Source organism: Pelodiscus sinensis, chromosome 12 (genome assembly GCF_049634645.1).
Source record: "Pelodiscus sinensis isolate JC-2024 chromosome 12, ASM4963464v1, whole genome shotgun sequence".
NCBI classification, from domain to species: domain Eukaryota; kingdom Metazoa; phylum Chordata; order Testudines; family Trionychidae; genus Pelodiscus; species Pelodiscus sinensis.
Window position 1 is genome coordinate 45,959,415 of NC_134722.1, and position 19,227 is coordinate 45,978,641.

A 19,227-nucleotide genomic window follows, 5' to 3' on the forward strand; every position below is an offset into this window, starting at 1 on the left:
GGTCAAATATGCAGGATAAACTGCAGGTAAATGATCAAGGTGTGCACTTTATCAGAGACATACACAACGATTACCGATGCTGAGCCCAAAGGCATGCTAGGTGCTGACCGGCTGTACGGATGCACTCCCTGCTAGCGAGAGCAGGGGGCGCTGCAATTCAGAGGGGGGTTAACATTCGAGGGTCCCATAGGAAGCTGGTTGTCCGGGGAAACAGAGTCCCCAGAGGTCGATGATTTGCCCGTTCAAGTGACCATTGGTGGAGCAATTGCACAAGCAAAGGAGGGACACGGTCCTGTGCGTGTTTTGGTGCACTCATTTGCACACGCATGTGTAAGGGGACTGTTGACCCCTTACTAAGCTCGGTGGGGGGGTTGGCTGGCTAACCCTCCAGTACCAAAAGGAAAGGGAAGGGATGATGAAAAATCGGGACAGCTCCCAGGAACAACTGGGAGAGGCCAAGACTCCAGGTCAGCCTGATTGGCAGGGAGGGCAGGCCAATGAGGGAGGGAGGAGGCTGGGAGGGCACCGTCTGTGTGAGCTGCAGTGGCCGGTGTCAGAGAGGGCAGGACTAGGGACACAGCAGGGGCCTGAGCGGAGCTGGGGGCAGGACCGGGCCAGCCAGAGGGGCCAGAGAAACAGCCCAGAGGGCTGGGGGCAGAGCAGGAGCAGAGCGGAGCTGGGGCCGGAGCAGCCAGGAGCCGATGCCAGCGGGAAATTGGGGCCCAGCACAGAGAGACGCCCCCAGGCCTGCCCAAGGAAAAAGTGCCAGACAGGATCGCAGGGGCTGTGCAATTAGGGGCCACGGGTCTCTGACCCATTCTCAGTGGGGGTCTCTCACCTGGGCTACTGTCCAGGCAGGGTTCCTGCTGTCCCTTCACCCACAACCTCGACACCCAACCCAACGCCAGAGGGGGCCCTAGAGCAAATCCCACAGGGTACCACCCCCGCCCCAGCGCTGTCGCCCCCTGCTCAGTTCCTCTTCGCCACGCTCCCTCCGGCTCTCGGTAACAGGACTTACCCCAGAGCAGAGTGCAGAGCAATGCAGACGGCCTGGTTTTCCCTGGGTCTTCTGCCAAAAGTGCGTGAGAGGAAACTAATCTCAGGGACAGCGTGTGTTGCCTTCTCTGTTTACCTGGTAATCTCTTGCAGCAGCCAGTGAGGGAGTCTGGATTTGTTACCGTTCCCGAGTCACTATAATCCTCGCCAGGGATTAGCAGAGGACACCGTATGAAAATGGGATTCATGGGGGCAGCTGGCCTCTACCCCAGAGGCACAAACCTGTGCAGTAGCACACTGAAGTGTGTGATCATCCCAGAGCCCAGCGACGCGCCACAAAACCCACAGCACAGCTGCCCGACAATCCGGTGTGACCTCCCCTCACATCGCCTTCCGCGCCTTGTATCACCGTGTTTCCAAACCCTTTTTTATACCGCAGACCGGCCGACCAAGTCACAAGCTTTGGGCGGACCGGCAACATTCTATTTGCATATTCGCATAGTTATTATGCACATCATGAATATGCAAATAATGTCTTACATGTCCACCAAGATATGTCCTCCAGCCCCCTGAACCTCCGCACAGCAGCCAGCTTCAGCTCTGGCAGCCGCGGTGGCCCAGCAGCCAGCAGTTCGCCGGTCCGTGCATCGGCAGTCGGGAATTGCTGTTGTACCAGACTCGGAGCTCTCTCTGCTTCTTAGATTGGCAGTCTCCGGGCTTTTGTGAATCTGCAGATTCCTCTTAATACCCGCCGAAGCTGGAGACGTTACCCTTCTAAAGCACCAACTCGACTCTGAAATTCAGGGCTCTAGGGCTGTCCCAAACTCAGATACAGAAAAACTATACAATTATCCCAAATGATAGTGGCTTCAGGTTTGACGTAACACTGTACTACAGGGGTACACTCCCAAACGGACGTCTGCAAGACTATCCCAGCACAGAGATTTTGGAATATAAGGCTGTCTCCTAAACTTGGGGGTGAGGTTCAACTATAAGGCGGCATGGGGAAGAAGGTCAGTCTACAACCCCAAACTCTGCCCTAACTCAAGATTTAAGAACACAGAGGGCTATCACACAGGGAGGAGAGAGGCACAAAAGGTACATGGGGGGGGGAGATGGGACGGAGAGAGAGCAGGTCTGATGACAGTGAGGATGTCATTGAGCTAATCCTACATTTGCTGAGGATGCCAACGGCAGGCTGATCCATTTACTGCTGACCCTGGCAGACTAACAGGATTTCCAGATGCCCCTAATTCCTCCCTTGCTGGTTTTCCCATGCTCCTTCTGGAGAACAGGGGCACTGAGTGATGACATTCTTCCTTGTGTATTGCTGCTGGGTGCAGCACTGCCGTCAGAGCCGAGCACCCGGCCAGCAGCCGCTGCTCGCCAGCCACCCAGCTCTGAAGGGCTCGGGCTGTCAGCCCTGCATATGGCAGTGTCAGCCGGAGCCCCGGTATGCACAGGCACTGACAGCTTGCAAGGCCCCCGTAATAACCTGAGGGGTTGCCACTCCCAGTTTGAGAACCCCCAAGCCTGATCTAACAGAGGCCAGAACTTCCCCCAGATCATTTCTCTGGGAACCAGAACTTTTAAGAAAAAACATCTGGTCTTGATTAAAAATAGCAAGCACAGAGAATCCATCACGACTTTGGTCAGCTGTCCTGACGGTTCACTGCCCTCCCTCTTCTCCACGTGAGCCGTATTTCCAGTCTGACTGTGCCTACGCTGCAGTCTAGCTACGGTGGAATCACCCCCATTGCATACATACAGCCCACAGCGAACGGCTGAGCTTTTCCTTGGCTGCAGGACACCACCACCCAGAGCCACATAGAAAGCAGCAGCATTATCCCATTAACCCAGCGACAGCCGCACCACGGGACACAGATATGGCATCAGGGCGTGGATTCTTCACACCCCTTTGCACCGTAGTCATGGCAATTTACATTGTACGAGGTGCCCAGGCCTACGTCTGCACCTCGGGGAGTCAGTTGGACACACCCTGCTCCAGTCCATCCAAATCTACCCACCCCTCCTTGCTGGAACCTCCAACACCCAACTCATAGACTTTAAGGACAGAAGGGACCACCATGATCATCTAGTCTGACCCCCTGCATAATGCAGGCCACAGAATTTCACCCACCCACTCCTGGAATAATCCTCTCACCTATATCAACTAACCTTGTTCATCTGGCCCAATATCCTGAGTCACCCATCTCCCGTTACCCAGTCCCAGCTTTGTACCCCAAGCGTGAGATGGTGTCGCTGACCATCTTGACTAATGGCCGCGGATGGATCTACCCTCCATGAACTTACCCAATGCTTTTTTGAACCCAGTTATGCTTTTGGCTTTCACAGCATCCCCTGGAAAGGAGTTCCACAGGTTGACTGTGTGCGGTGTGTGAAGAAATGCTTCCTTTGTTTGCTTTAAACCTGCTGCCTGTTGATTTCATTGGGTGATGCCTGGTTTTTGTGTTATCTGAAAGAGCAATTAACACTTCCCTTTTGACTTTGTCCCAGCTGTTTCTAGACCAGGGGTGGTCAACCTGTTACAGAGAAAGAGCCAAAATAGTGGAGGATACAGCATGAAGAGCCAAGGGAAAAAAGTTATTGAGTGAAAAAAAAAAAAGCCCTGGCCGCCGCCCTTTTAAGAGCAGACATTTTGAAGTCTGCACGGGACATCACAGCTCCGGCTCTGTCTCTTTCAGACAGAAACACGCTGCCCCTTTCAGAGCCGGGAGCTGCGGGTGCAAGTGCAGAAGCTGCAATTTTTTTCTTTGAAGAGCTGCGTGCGGCTCGCGAGCCACGGGTTGGCCACCCCTGTTCTAGATCCTGTATCCAGGCCGAACAGTCCCAGTCTTTCGAAGCTCTCCTCACAGGGAAGCTGCTCCCTACTCCTAATCATTTTGCTTGTCCTTCTCTGTGCCCTTTCCAAGTCTAAGGCCCTGTCTACACTGGCAGATGCAAAGCTCAGGCAGTTACAGCGCTACTCACGGGGAGCAGCCATGAAAACGCGGTTGGGTGTCCACACAGGCAGCTGCCAGTGCCGTGGCGTGGCCACACTTGCAACACTTGCGGTGCCTTTGGGAGCGGTGCATTCTGCGCAGTGCCTCTTTCTCTTCTGCCGCAGAGACGTGTGGGGAGGCGCAGGGCATCCTGGGTCCCGTCTCGATGCCCTGTGGTGCTTCGCGCAGCATGCCCGCCACCCCTGTGCCTCCGTCCGCATTTGGCGCCAGCGGCGGCCAGGCCGCGCCCTCTGCCTCCTCGGGAAGCAGCTCCCCCGCTGTTGGGGAAAATGCTGGTCGGTCTCGCGCGCACGTCACATCTGGCCATCGAGTTGTTCCTGCAGCTGCAAAGGGACGATGAGGCGTCCATGCAGCGTCCGTACGACACAAGGTTCCCTGCGGCATTCACGGGGGCTCCGGCCACAGCGGAACGCCATGACTGGGCTCAGGACACAAACTCCTTGGCTCTCCCTACATGTGCTCCCCTTACCCCCGCACCCTGCTCGTTGAGGGCCCTGAGTCAATGGCCTTTTGTCCACAGAGGAAATGTCTCCTGGGGCAGCTGCGGGTGGCTGAGTTTGAAAGCAGGGGCTGTCGGCCACCATGTCTGAAAGTGCTGGCCACAGCCTTCCCCTGTGTGGCTGGGTGCTTAGGGTTTCCAATGGACGCCCTCTACACACCAAGCGACCAGAGTGCACAAATGGAGAAGCCCCTTCGGAAAGTGAGCATTTCTGACCACTCTTGGCACGTTCCCTGGCTCAGGGGTGGGGGCACGCCGTCTTCTCACTGTGCACAGGGTTGCCAGATGGTTTAACAAAAAATACCAAACATGCCCTCCCCCCCCAAAAAAAAAAAACACCGGGAAAAAAATCTGTTGAGAAAAAAAAGGGGCTGCTCCTTTAAATGGCCCCATGCTCCTCACTCCCCTGCCCCCGCCAGATGCAGCAGGGGAAAATTGTCCCCGCCGGGCTTCCATCCGAGGGAAACAGGCAATACTGGACATTTCACATATCCGGTATTTTCTGTTTTTTTTACCGGACAGGGGATCCAAATAACGGACAGTCTGGGAGAAAACTGGACACTTGGCAACCCTCGCTGTTCACTCCCCCAGGAGCTTTTTTAGGCCCCCTGCCTGCCCTTCCAGGAAATCTAGCATGCTGTCATGTTTGCTTAGCCGAGGAGTGACACAAAAGTTTCAGAAGGGGGAGTCGTGTTAGCCTGCAACTGGAAAAACTTAAATAGCAAATAGTCCTGCAGCACCTTCGAGACTAACAAAACACGTAGATGGGATCATGAGCTTTCATGGGTGCAACCCACTTCTTCAGATGACCGGAGTTTAAGGGGTTGGTCCAGTTTTCAGATAAATAACACAGAGGGGGGATGGGGGAAGAGGAGGAAAAAGAAGAAAAAAAAGGGGAAAAAATTGTCAGAGTGTCCATGCTAAATGAAACTGATCAGAATACTTAGTACCCACTCTAAGTCTCATTTGTTTGGGTTTTTATGTCAGTAGGAGGTGGAATGTAGCGGGCCATCCAGCCAATATCTTTGTTTAGACTTCTGCTGTAGGAATCAATCTTGTAAATGAAATTAAGTTCTGTCGCTTCCCTGTCGAGTGGCTTTTGAAATTGGTTTGAAACAACATGGTAACTTTGAGTTCCATGAATCAGTCCACGGGCAAGTTAAAATGTTCCCCAACAGGTTTGTGCGTGTTGCCTTTTCAGCTACCTGATTTGTGTCCATTATTTCGTTCCCGCAGACACTGTCCAGTATGGCCAATGTCCATGGCAGAGGGGCATTGTTGGCACTTGATGTCCAAGATCACATTGGTGGAGGTGCAGTTGTACGAGCCTCTGATGTGGTGGTTTACGTGGCTAGGTCTCGTGATGATATCGCCTGTGCAAATGTGTGGACAGAGTTGGCACTGGGGCTGATTGCAGGGTTGGGTTGCTGGGTGATTATGATGGAGGTGTGTTGCGTGGTTTCTGGACAGGATTTGTTTGAGGTGAGAGGGTCGTCTGTAGGTGACACGTGGCCTGTCCCCCAAGGCCTGTGAGAGTGAAGGATCATTTTCCAGGATAGGGTGTAGATTGTCAGTGACGCGCTGGAGGGGTTTAAGTTGGGGGCTGTAGGTGATGACAAGTGGTGTCCTGTTGTTTTTTTGTAGGGCCTATCTTGAAATAGTTCATACCTGGGTACTCGTCTGGCTCTGTCCATCTGTTTTTTCACTTCTCTGGGTGAGGAGTGAAATGCCAGGTGCCATGACCTTTGCTTTCTCAGGTGCACAATTCCCTGTTCACTTCCTTCCCACACTGTACGCATGATATTGATGGTGCTGTTGGCAGATCTCTGGGCTCCTTAGGTGACCTCTGAGCTTGGGGATAGCTTTGAGGGTGGGACACTGCACTTTCCCACTTCAGCACTCTCCTTTCCAGACGGTTCCCCCACTTGCAAACAAACTAGGGTGACTGTATTTGAACTTTCACAAAAAGAGGACACTCTGGAGAGAGAGTGTATCTGTATCGGCATCAACCAACTCACATTGTAATACAACGTGCGCATATACAACCACTAACAGTGAGTATACAATGTGAGTATATAATATACTGTGTACTGCATGTCATCTACATTGAGTATCTAGAAATAAGAACAAGAGTTAAGGCCTCAAAAATCAATGTTATAATTATTCAAATTTTAATGTTCCTCTTTACATGTTCTGAGTCCTTCCTTTCACCGGTCTTCTTCAGTTTTCTTCCTCCTGATGTGCCTATTGAAATAGGAAATCATGTTGATGAATTGCTCTGTATTCAGAGGAGTAAGGTGAATTGCACATACCACAAGACAGACCAAACAGAACTTCCCTCAAACTAAGAAGTCCCCAAAATGGGACAGAGACTCAAAACAAGAGAGTAAAAAAAAACCCAGCAAAAAACTGAAGTTTAATTTAATGTGGGATTGTTCATTTTAGTTCTGTACCACTTCAATTACCTAAATATTATGGGAGACCCTGGATGATTGAGATTGTGGATAATCAAAAACATTTTCAATGTAATTAACATCTGTCAGGGAAAGTGACCTGTTTTGAAAAAAAGGGACTTGCACTTAATTGAGGTCTCGGTTTGCTTTTGCAGCCAGTTTCATTATCCTGAAAAGCAAATTCAACGTATTCTGTTAAAAATTAGAAAACAGCAGGAGTTTGGTGAGGAGTGAGGTGTATTTGCATCTACAAGGCAAAGGAAATGGAGAAATCGGACAGGGACTATCTGGGTTTTTAAAACTTTTAAAAGCCCTCCAAATTAAAACCTCCCACAACCCCATCCTATACACACGATTAGCCCGCGCTGTGCTTGGGTACGGACAGGTGGCTGCCAAGCTAGGCTAACCATTTTATGCCATCCACTCCTCTGGGGGACCTTTGTTGCTGATCACGGTTTCAGTCCTAGCCTGCTGGTTCAATGAAAGACACCAGACCACGCGACGCTGGGGGGTTTCTTCGTTGCAAGGCGGACAGAAGCGAAGGGAGCGCTGGCACAGAGAGGGCTGGGATTCAGTCGGCATAACAGAGCCGCAGGCAGCGAGTGGAGATAGGGCAGCTGGCATTTTGGAAACTCAACGTGTGGGAGGCGGCCGGAGCGGCTTGCAAGCTACACCGCTGCCTTCTGAGACATCCCCTCTTCCCCCAGCCCGCACACAGCCCCTGAGGCCGCCTGCTCTCCCCGGCATGCCTACCACAGGGGTGCCAGGAAGCAGCAGCGAGATCACCCACCCTTTTCACTCTGCGGGGCCGTGTCGAGCCCCATCCCGTCCTGAACTTGAGACAACTTCAGGGCCCACCTGTCCGGCACGTCCATGCCCAGCATTTTGCTCTGACCTGGGCTGCCGCCTACTACAGAGAAGAGTTCACGGGGGCTTTCATTGCAAAGGGCAGGAGATGGGGGAGGAGGCTGAGAGGGTCTGGTTGCAGGAGTCCCCCAAGGAGAGGGGAGGAGTCAGGTGGCTGCTGGCTTCCAGCAGCCACTGGGCAAGGGCTGCAGCCGCTGGATGGGAAAGGCCAGGCTCCCATTGGCTGAAAGTTTGGCTGCAGAGAGATGGGAGGGTCCTTAGGGCAGCGGCGTGGCGGGTGGGGGGAGCAGAGGCCGACGGAAGGGGAACTTTTTTTTTTCAGGCACCGCAAATTAAACATCTACATTTGTTTGGAAAAGAAGGAGCAGGGCAAAAGCCCAGACACTTTTAGATATTTAACAAACCCGGCCGGCCGGAGACGTAAAGGCCGAAGAGGAGGACGTGTGTGGGATCAACCGGACGTAGGATAACCCTAAACCAAACCCGCTCTGTCTCAGGAAGCAGCAGCAGCTGGCTGGAGGGCAGGAACTTTCCTTTCAGTCATGGCACCAGTTACCAGGTAACTGCAGGGACACTGTTCTGGTTACTTAGCAACCCTGCCCTCGTCGCCTGGCAACTATTTTGATATTGGCTGCCTGTTGCCATGGGGCAATAAGGGATCAGTAAACAGAGTGACTGGCGCATGCATCAGGCCTAAGACAATGCGGAGAACGCTGAGAAAATAGGTATCGCTGCGATTTAGGTTTTTATTATTATTTACTATTTATACTGGGGCAGCCCCCCCAAACGTGCTAGGACAGACTCATGCCCCAGCGGGAGATTTATAGTCAATCCTCATGCTCTGGTGTTGCTTTTCCCTTGCACTTTGTCATCTCTTTCGGTCAACACTGCTCCCAGGAGAAGAATCTAAGGAGTCCAGCAAAACTTTCATGTCCTGGGGCTGATGTCTCTCTCTCTCTCTCTCTCTCTCTCTCTCTGTCTTTGGAGCCACAGGGAGCGTCTCTGGGGAGTCAAATCCTCATCACACAGCCCCCTGCCGCAGTGCGGGGGAAGGAAGGAGACTCGCAATGAACTCCCTGCCAAGGCTTTCCTGAATGCAGCAAGCGGCAGATGTCAGAGCTTCGTTCCTCTAAGTTCAGCGGGGTTAGAAACCAGGATATCCTTTCAGCCCTGCTTTGGCGCTAGGGGCTGCTGGGAGGTGATTCAAAGGTGGATATGAACTTTCCTAAAGTCTGGGGCTGAGCCGAACCAGAGGGTGTGTGGCTGACGGAGTGAAATCCGCATACAAGAGAGACCACAAATCAGGAGCCAGAATAGTATATTTAACAGCAACATTATGCCCCCGTGTTTCTAAGCGATTTTCACTTGATTTTACTTAGAATAAGAGGTTTTTTACTGATTTTAACCAAGTTCTTCTCCAGCGGGGCAGATTAAAAAACCATTCCTGGAACGTTTCCTCCTTAGGTCGGCTTTGTTGGGTCTCTCCTCCCTCTCCTGCTCCAGAGGGGCAGGACAGCGGTCTGCAACCCTCTTCTGCTTCGTTCCTCATCTGCAGTCATGTGCCCTCCGCAGAGCTGGGCGCACTGTTATTTCTAAGGCACCCTAAGGGCGCATGGCTCTGTACAGTAGGCCGGGGCCCTACGGAGTTTACAAACTGCGGCCCCATCGCAGCGGGCACCTTTCAGCTGACGCCGGGCAGAGTCAGATCCGGCTCTAAAAAGGCAGGAGCGGATCCAGGACAGGCTCTACAAACAACGCAGCCGGGGGGTTACTGGATGGTACGACCGGAGCTGTGGGCTCCCAATAGGTAGCAAAAGAACTTAAACAACCACCAAGGTGCCCGATACTTAGGGTGTTGAATGTAGCAGCCCAGCCAGGTCAAGTCTTTGTTCAGACTTTGATTAAAAGTGTCAAATTTGCAGACAAAGGCAATTTCTGAAGTTTCTCTTTCCAGCTGGTTTTTTTAATTGTTTTGTAATAACCACTTGGAGATCCATTAATGAGTGCCCAAGCAGGTTACAATATTTCCCGCGAGGTTTGTGCGTGTTACCGTTCCGAATATCTGATTTGTGTCCATTAATCCTTCATCGTAGAGGATTTGACCAATATCCGTAGCCGAGGGGCATTGTTGGCACTTGATGGCACAGATCACATTAGTGGCGGTGCAGTTGTAGGAGCCTCTGATGTGGTGGTTTATGTAGTTAGGGCCTGTGCTAATGGAGCCTGTATAGATGTGTGGGCAGAGTTGGCACTGGGGCTGATTGCAGGGTTGGGTTCCTGGGTGATCATGATGGAAGTGTGTTACGAGGTTGCTAGAAAGAATTTGTCTGAGGTGAGGGGGTTGTCAGTAGGTGAGAACTGGCCTGTCCCCAAGGCCTGTGAGAGTGAGGGGTCGTTTTCCAGGATAGGGTGTCGATTGTCAGTGATGTGCCGGAGGTTAGGTTGGGGGCTGTAGGTGATGACCAGCGTTCTGTTGTTTTCTTTGTTGGGCCGCTCTTGAGGAAGTTGATGCCTGGGGTACCCGTCTGGCTCTGTCCGTCTGTTTGTTCACTTCCCTGGGGGGGCGGGTGTTTCAGTTTGAAGAAGGCCTGACAGAGATCCTGTCGCTGTTTGTCTCTGGCTGCGGGATTGGAGCAAATCCGGTTGTATGTTTGGGCCTGGCTATAAACAATCGATTTCCGATCCCACGTGCTGGGCAGCGGAAGAAGGCACGAAGTGAGGCGTGGACGTAGGGCACCGATGTCCCTGTCCGAAGATGGGCACTGGGAAAAGGAGGCGCCGCAACGTCGGAGCCCCTGCTGAGACCGTGAGCCTCAGTGCGTAAGGCCGCTGCTGCCCGGAGACCTGCGCAGACTGCAGCGTTCCCTGTACCGTCACCAGGACTGCCCAGGGCGAGCTGCTCCCTCAGGCCCTGTGTGATCCCCTGGCGTGCTGGCAGGATGCCCAAGGCCAAAAGGGATTTGTGAGGGGCTCAGGGAACACCCACCAAACATGCATTGAGCCCCCTCCTCGGGCTGGGCCTTGGCTAGCCCACCAGCAGCGACACCGGGAAACACGCCCCGCCCCAGCTCTCGGGGACAAACCGGACGTCCTGGGCACCCCACGCCCTCGGGGCTCCTGGGCCATCGGTCAGGATCCAGCTGCTCGCAATACGTGTCCCGTGTTTGCGCGCGTCCGCTCAATTGTGCTCTCTTTGCTAGCGTACATCAATGGCCCGAGTGATTGATCTGGTCCCGTGGCCGGACGATGGCCACCGTGTCTACACGGCCCCAGCCGTGCTACTGCCCCTGGACCCCCGGAAAGTCATGCTGGCGGGAGTCAAGGACAGGCTTTACCACCCAGAGCTGCCGACCCTACGGCGAATGGATATGGACTCAGCGGGGAACAAACTCCCCGAGGAGCACTCCCGGGACACGACCGCCTGCACCAAAGGTAATGCCACCTCGGGGCTTTGGGCTGTTCTCTGGGCCTGCGGACAGTGCGCTGGGAGACCTGGCTTTACCGCCAACAGCCCTATTCAGACACAGGTTGGGACCCTTTGATAGCAGGAGCCCAGGGCTCGCTCCAGGGACCTACGGTCGCTCCTGGTTTCCAACCAATGTTCTACGAGAGTCTGGCCCTGAGCCTGCACTGGCTGGCAGGGGAACCGGCTCCAACGCCCAGCGCTGCCTAGGACATGCGCCTGGGCCAGGCCTGGGCTCCACTCTGCGGAAGCGGCCCAGGAGGCCGCGGTTCTCACGTCTCTCCTTGCTCTCTCCTGCAGAGGATTTCGCCAACGCGTCCTTCACTCTGGCGGGAGTCCCCAACAAGCGCCTCCCGACCCTGGTGAGTCACTGCAGCCAAACTGAGAGCTAAGAAATCAGTCACTGCTCTGCAGGACCAAGACCTGTTGGCCTTTCCTATAACCCCCTTGTGCCTTCCCATCCCAGGCTATGTCTAGACTGCAGAGTTCTTCCGGGATACCAGGGGCATCCCGGAAAAACTCTGTCGTGTCCAGGGAACACGTCTGCTTTTTCGGATCAGTTTTGACCACTGATTCCCATCCTGCCCCACTGAAAGGAACGTGGCTGCTGGCAGACAGGGCCCAGTGAGTTTCATCACCAGCTAGGAAGACATACCACACACCTCCTTCCAACAGGGCCCAGTATCCCTTCCGGAAGGGTGTCACGCCGAAAGGTCGAGTTGTGTTCAGCCCTGCTCGAAGGAGGACGTGGGGAGGAGAACTAGAGTTACGTCTGTTGCCCTGGTCAATGCTGGACTATTCAATTTCCTCACTGTTGTGACCATCAACACAGGTCCTGCAGCTGGAGCCTGAATATAGACAGGGCACCCAGCATCATAACCACCATGCGGGTGGACCAGAGCAAGGCACGGTTCAATGACACAGTAGTTAAAACAGCAGCAGCGGCGACTGAAATAGAACAACAGTCCAACTCCAGAAGGATGGTTCAAAAAATACGGGAGATCGTTACTGTGAAAAAAGAATTCCCCAATTGCATACTGTGCGGAGGCGTGCGCCTGTCGTGGGCTGTATAAACTCCTCACTGGGCAGTGACAGGTTAAAGAGCAGTTCCGGGCTTGGGAGACCCTGCCCTGCTCCATCCGGGGCAGACGGGGAGCAGGAGTTGCTCCGAGAGCTGCGGGAGGACAGTGTGTCTCGAACTTGCCCGCCCCGCTCAACGCAAACCTTGCCACGGACCCCCCGCCAGCACCCTGACGACAAAATGGGTGCAGGAGAGCATGGAGGTGCAGAATCGGAGCGGGAAGTAGGGGGCGGGCCGGCTGCCAATGGGGGCAGGGCAAAGGGGGCAACCGCCCTGGAGCCTGGCCATGCAAAGGGGCCCAGAGCTCCTTTGAACTGTTGTGGGAGCGCCAAAGGGACTCTCTGCACGGCATTGAGGGCTGAGCTGTGCTCTGGGAGGGAGGGTGCAGGAGCAGGCTGGGAATGGGGGGTCTGGGTGGGAGGGAGGGTACAGGAGCAAGGGAAGACACAGGAGTGGACTGGAGGTGCAGGGGCTGGGCACAACAGGAATGGGGGTGCTTACTTGGGTCCGTGCCTCCCGCTGCTCCCATTGGCGGCTCCCTCAGCCGGGGAGAGGGGGAATGGCAGCGCAGGGAGCCGCTTGCTCCCCCTGCAGACCGGATCCAGCCCACAAACCGCGCCCCCCCCCCCCCCGGGAAGATGAGGAGAAAGAGGGGGCTGAACCACGTGGAGCTAATCATCAGGAGGCGGCACCACCCAGTGGTGAGCAGAGTGCACTGTGCCCCCTACCCAACAAGCAGAGCAGAGAGATTTTCTCACCATTGTGTTACTCCAGGTGCTGTTTTGGAGACCAGGCAGTGCACATCTGGCCAACATTTTTAAATATTTGCATTGGACAGATATGCCTGGTTTGTTAAATGTGAGTTTTCACTCAATAAAACACACACAATAGATATTCTCCCCTAGCACGCCCACGTGACAGACAAAAGCCTGAACTACTGGTGGCAGCAGTGGGGATTTTTGAGGCAAAATATGTCACCTCACAATTCTCATTTTCGCTAAGGCCACTTTCAGCTCTGTCGCTGCATAAACCCACAAAAGGGCCCCAGCGCTATTCCTGTTTTCCGTGCGCACTAAGAACCCTTCGTACTGCAAGAGGGGGTTAAGCCCCCTCAGTAGAAATGAGACTCGGGGTTCTACGGTAGGTCCCTCCTTGGAGAAGTGTGGGGGGGTGCATCCATTGATCAGCGGCCCTGCTGAAAGGCTTCGGAGAAGCGTGGTGAGCAAGGGGTTTAAGCGGGGAGAGGGAACGGTGAGATTGGGAATGGCAGGGGAATAAAAGCTACAACTGACATTGCTTCCTTATGAGCCGTTTGGCCTCGATTTCTCCTGAACGCCAGGTGGGTGGGGCTTGTTCTCTCTCTGGGCGCTGGCTGTCCCTCCCAAGGTTTAGCTTCCTCAGCAGTTACCTGGGAAGAGCAAACCGAGGCAAAGAGGGACTCTGTCTAAGCTCACCCGCTAAGCAGGCTCCCGGTGGCCTGCACCCGACTTCCTGTCAAACTTGGATCCATCTGGCTTTGACCCCAAGCTCTGTGATGCTTGGATCTTCCCTGTTTCAGCTCAGGCGCGTGTAGCTTCCAATCGGCACAAGCTCTGCCCAAGTCACTCTTTTGCCGCTGCATTTTTTGCCATCACGGGCCATAACCGTGGGCTTTAGAGGGCAAGGCAGCAGGATCGCTTCCCTGGGCGCTGTTAGCGGAGGCGTTTAGATGCCAAAGCAAGTCCCCAGCCGCAAATCTTTGGAGAGGTCAGCCGAGAGAAGAAGGGGGGTTTTACCGCTGCGACAGCTCTCCTTTGCTGTGCCCCGCAGGGCATGACGGAGATGGGCAAGTCGCTCACCGCACGGTACCGCGCAGGGAAGATGGCGCCGCTCACCCCCAGCACCAACCACGAGGAATGGCCAAGCTACACGCGCGCCATGGAGGACTGGTCACGCTTTGTCTCTTCTGCCGGAGAATTCAAGCTGCCCAGCGTGGACAAGAAAGGTACGGCCCGGCAGGCGGTGGGCGCCGGGAAAAGCCACCGCCAATCAGCGCCTCTCGTACACAGGCGGCTCTACAACCCTCCCGCCTGCCCAGTTGCGAGACAGGTTCCAAAGCGGCCTGCGCCTGGGGTCCCTCCTGAGGCTTAACTCACAGGACCATGAGCAGTTCAGTAGGGGGGCGTGGCTGGCGCCTAGCAGCAGATGGGGAGGTGTGAATACCAAAAGCAGGGGAAGTTGCCTGTGTAATGAGACAGCTGCTCCAAGGCCTTACTCAGCCCTAGTCTGATGGTGTGAAATTTGCCAACGACTTGCAGCGTGGCTGTTTCTCTTTGCAGTCTGGCCCAAAGCCCCCAGCATGGTACTGAAACTGGCAGCAACCTGGGCAAGGCAAGCTGGGGAGCAGTGTAAAATACGACAAATTGGCACCACGGCAGTGCTGGGCTCGCAGGGAAGGGGAGAGGGGTGGAAGTGGCCACAGCGTGCTGGGGGCGTTGGGCCGGGCTTGGGGAGCGATCCATCAACGCCACCGTGAAAACATCAGCGTGCGAGAGGGCTGGCGGCCCTCGGGATGGTAACACACGCGCACCTGTCTCTCCCCACAGTGCTCGGGTTCAGCTGTTACGCTGTTAGACACTTGAAGCCAGACGTGGCTCAGACCTGGCGGGTAAGGAGTTCTCTACCACTGAGCCGTAGTGCGCTGCCTCCTGCTGGGAGCGCCGGGGATCACGCCGGGCCTGGAGAAAAGGGGAATTTCAGTTTGAGCTCCTCGCGGCTGGGCTTTTTGCTGAGCAGAACGCTGTCACGGGCAGGGGGTCAGACTAGATCGGGGGAGGGGGATCAGAAGGGCCTCCATCGGCTGGATCCGGCCTGCCAAGCAGATTGATCTGGCCCGCGGAGGTCCTGTCACTCCCCCGCCCCCCGGCTAATCAGGGCCGTGTGCTCCTTGCAGGACAGGGGCAGGGCGGGAGGAGACGTCGCCCACTCCCCTCGTCCCCAAGCCCTGATTGGCCTGTGGGGCGGGGGGAGCACGAAGTCTCCTCCCGCCCTGCAAGGGGCTCGGCCCTTAGAGTCAACCACCAGCTGCTGCTGCTCAGATAATAAACAAAAAATTATTGTCTGGTGTTCCTCAGTCTTAAAAAGCTTGAGAAACACTGGGGTAGAGATTTCTTCTGAGGGACAGTGGCCTCTGATAGCCTCCCCCCCATCCCTGCTCTAGAGGCCGGACAGGTGGCAGCACAGGGGTGCAGATAGAGAGTGGATGCTACTTGGCTCCAGTGCCCAGCCCTGACTCCCCTCCCGGCGCTGTGTCCTTCCAGTACTGCCTCAATCAGAACCCGAGCCTGGACCGATACGGACAGAAGCCCCTGCCGTACAACAGCACGTAAGTAGCTCCGGGATCCCCACCGCAGGCAGCCGCTGGGACCCCTTGGGGTGCTTCTCTGCGACTCACAGACAATCTTCCCTTCCTCTGCAGCAACATCTTCCGGAGCTTCGGCTCAGCGTACAGGTAAACGGCAGAGAGGCTGCTGAATTCTGCAAGGGGGCGGGGAGAGATCGGGGGGGACCGGAGAAGGAGGAGGGAGCCCTGGGGAATGGAGCACAGGGAAGGAGGGAACAATTGCTCTCACCCTAAGGGAGCCGGCTCTGGGGAGGAGAGTAACTTGCACATAGCCCCTTGCCAGATACTCCCAGAGGACCAGGTGGCAAACTCCATGCCCTCCCAGGAGACTAATCACCAGTGAAAGGAAGAGGGTCCCAGACACAAGCAAATCCCCACCAGCCTCACACTTCCAGCTGGGAAAGGAGACAAATGCCACGCACATCAACGTACCATCTAATTTTTCCATCCATGTGCGGAATAATTGTATGTGCACTGAGGCACGAGTGAATGTGCACCACCAGTAGAAACACAAGACCTAGCCGTGGGTGCTCTACTAATCAGCTGGGCGGCTCTTGAATCTCTCCAGAGCAGCCGCACCAGCGCAGAGCTTACAGGGAACAGATGCACACCCCAGTTCTGGCTGATTGGATGCTGTATCCACGCACAAAATAAGGGGACCCGCTGGCCCATTTTGGCTTGCTGAAGGACGGGATAATGCTATCCCCCCTGCCTTTAGCCTCGCCTACATTTCAACTGCACGCCTCTCCCACCACAGAGGAAAAAAACCTTCCCCCATCACGAGGCTGTGCAGAAAGCTAGTGCCACGCAGGGAAAGCCGTTAGCAATTCCTTCCTGCTCCATCTCCTTCGAGCCCGGAAGCAGCACACATGCATGCAGGGCATGTAAAGACCTCGCATGCAGTCTTGGAGTCACTGCCGCAGACCATGTTAGGTCTGCGCCAGTTCCAGAGACCTCCCGTTTGGGGGATGTGCTAAGCCCTGGATCCTGTGCCACCACGAATTCAGTCACATCTCTCTGGTGCATCTACTTGGGAGTGCCGGCGAGCTGGTTTGCGCAAACTCCTGCTAGCAGAGAGAGACCTGGGTCCCCTAGGCTAAGGCGACAGTCGCTTGGTTAGTTGGGTCTGCGCATTATGAGGCCACGTCTGGGCTGCATCTAGACTGGCAAGTTTTTCCGCAAAAGCAAATGCTTTTGCGGAAAAATTTGCCAGCTGTCTACACTGGCCGCTTGAATTTCCGCAAGAACACTGACGATCTCATGTAAGAAATCAGTGCTTCATGCGGAAATACTATGCTGCTCCCATTCTGGCAAAAGTCCTTTTGCGCAAAAGGGCCAGTGTAGACAGCTCAGATTTGTTTTGCGCAAAAAAGCCTGGATCGCGAAAATGGCGATCGGGGCTTTTTTGCGGAAAAGCACATCTAGATTGGCACGGACGCTTTTCAGCAAAAAGTGCTTTTGTGGAAAAGTGTCCGTGCCAATCTAGACTCTCTTTTCCGCAAATGCTTTTAACGGAAAACTTTTCCGTTAAAAGCATTTGTGGAAAATCATGCCAGTCTAGACGTAGCCATGGAGTATTGTGTCCAGTTGGGCCCCCCACTACAGAAGAGATGTGGGCGCATTGGAGAGGGTCCAGCGGAGGGCAACCAAAATGATTAGGGGGCTGGAGCACATGACCTATGAGGAGAGGCTGAGGGATTTTGGGCTTGTTAAGTCTGCAGAAGAGAAGAATGAGGGGGGATTTGAGAGCAGCCTGCAACTTCCTGAAGGGAGGTTCCAAAGAGGCTGGAGAGAGGCTGTTCTCAGTAGTGACAGATGGCAGAACAAGGAGCAATGGGCTCAAGTTACAGTGGGGGAGGTCTAGGTTGGAAATTAGGAAAAACTATTTCCCTAGGAGGGTGGGAAGCACTGGAATGGGTTACCTAGGGAGGGGGTGGAATCTCCATCCCTAGAGATTTTTAAGTCTCGGTTTGACAAAGCCCTGGCTGGGTTATTTAGTTGGGATTGGTCCTGCCTAGGGTAGGGGGCTGGACTCAGTGACCTTCTGAGGTCTCTGCCGATTCTATGATTAGGGGCAGGGGGGCTGTTTACATTACTGCGACGGAGGAAGCAGATAGCTGAGCCCTAAAAAGGCTGGGGGAGAAGGGACAGGGAGGGGAGGGTCCCTGGAGCGGCTGGCACTGTGGAAGGAGAGAGGGGGTCTATGCGGAACAGACAAGGGGAAGGGAAGCGGCCCAGGGAAAGGAGGGTTAAGGCAGAGGTGGCCAACCTAAACCTGAGAAGGAGCCAGAATTGAGCAATGCACGTTGCCTAAGAGCCACAGTTCTAGGTCACCAGCCCCGATCATCTCTCCACCCCCACTCCCAGCACATCCCGCCCATGGGCAGCCCCACCGGTCAGCGCCTCTTCTCCTTTTCCTCCTGCCCACTGGGATCAGCTCTCTCGGTGGGTGACACTGGAGGGGGAGGCATGTGTGTGACAGGCGCAGTGGAGAGGGTGGGAAGTGGAAGGATTTTAGGGGGAAAGGGTGGAGCTGGGGGTTGAACAGTGAGCACCCTCCGGCCCAGAGGAAAGTTGGCACCGGTAGCTCCGGCGCTGGATTTGGTACCTAGGCAAGGAGCTGCCTATTCACTTCTGAAGAGCCACAGGTTGGCCACCCCCGAATTAAGGCCTCTCCCAAGGCTTCGAGGGAAGGGGGGACCATCCGGTGCCGCCATTTGTTGGGCTTCATCACATGCTGCATCTGCTTCCCTCCCCAGCCGCTCTCACTACCTCCAGCCCTGGCGCTAGGCAGCGGGAACCAGGAAGGGGTGCAGAGCCCGAGGGGCGCAGGAGACCGGCGGGCCGCCAGGGGAAAGGCAGGATACCCGCTGCACTTCCTAGCCAATAAAAGCCGCTCTGAAAATGGATACGCCAAAGAGAGGCTGTGGGAGGAGCTTCCGGGAGGGGCGGGGTCAGACCTCCTTCTCCCCGCCCTGCGGTTCTGCCCGAGTTGCGAGGAAGAGATGAACGGAACCAGGCCCAGGGCGTTGTGCAAGCTGGAGAAGGAAGCGCTTTGCTGGCCCTTTGCCAGAGCGGCACCAGGCAGCTGTACGCAGACGCACCAATCAAGCCTCTGGGCGCCATCGTGCCAGATACTGTACGTCTCTCAGAGGCTCTTCTCCGTCCCTGCCACCCACTGGTAGCTCAGACGGGGGATCCTGGATGCGGAGGCAGCCCTTAACCCGGTGTCCTGTCCGTTAGATTCCCAAGATCTGTTCCCTCTTCCACTCCACCCCTCCTACCACTTAACCTGCCAGCATTTACTTCCAGTCTTTCACCGGCTCATCGCTCCCGCATCCAGCCACCTCCAGATCCCTCCCTGCAGATACACCAGCAAGAGAGCCGTTTTCTTACCACCCGCCCACCTCGGCGCCTGCTTGTTAGCTCCCCTCCCACCACGTTTCTGCACCCCGGGGCCGGC

General features: G+C 55.2%; 1 protein-coding gene and 1 long non-coding RNA gene across 3 annotated transcripts; one reads left to right on the forward strand and one right to left on the reverse strand.

Moving 5' to 3' along the window:
- Positions 1-6,666: 6,666 nt before the first annotated feature.
- On the reverse strand, positions 6,667-8,911 carry LOC112546602 (uncharacterized). Its single transcript, XR_003090334.2, has 3 exons — positions 8,243-8,911; positions 7,762-7,881; positions 6,667-6,762 (listed from the first exon to the last, which is right to left on the reverse strand). It is a non-coding gene; the product is annotated as an uncharacterized LOC112546602 (long non-coding RNA).
- SPMIP8 (sperm microtubule inner protein 8) lies at positions 8,458-18,673 on the forward strand. 2 transcript variants are annotated; one of them, XM_075940461.1, is made up of 9 exons: positions 8,492-8,563; positions 8,832-9,047; positions 11,039-11,270; positions 11,602-11,663; positions 14,192-14,366; positions 14,968-15,029; positions 15,682-15,746; positions 15,840-15,872; positions 18,524-18,673. In XM_075940461.1, exons 3-9 carry the CDS (start codon positions 11,048-11,050, stop codon positions 18,552-18,554), a joined length of 651 nt encoding a protein of 216 aa, XP_075796576.1. In that variant the 5' UTR covers positions 8,492-8,563; positions 8,832-9,047; positions 11,039-11,047; the 3' UTR covers positions 18,555-18,673. The 2 variants fall into 2 exon arrangements, with proteins under 2 accessions (XP_025043014.1, XP_075796576.1); XM_025187229.2 differs by lacking the exon at positions 8,832-9,047 and having other exon boundaries at positions 8,458-8,563.
- Positions 18,674-19,227: the final 554 nt, after the last annotated feature.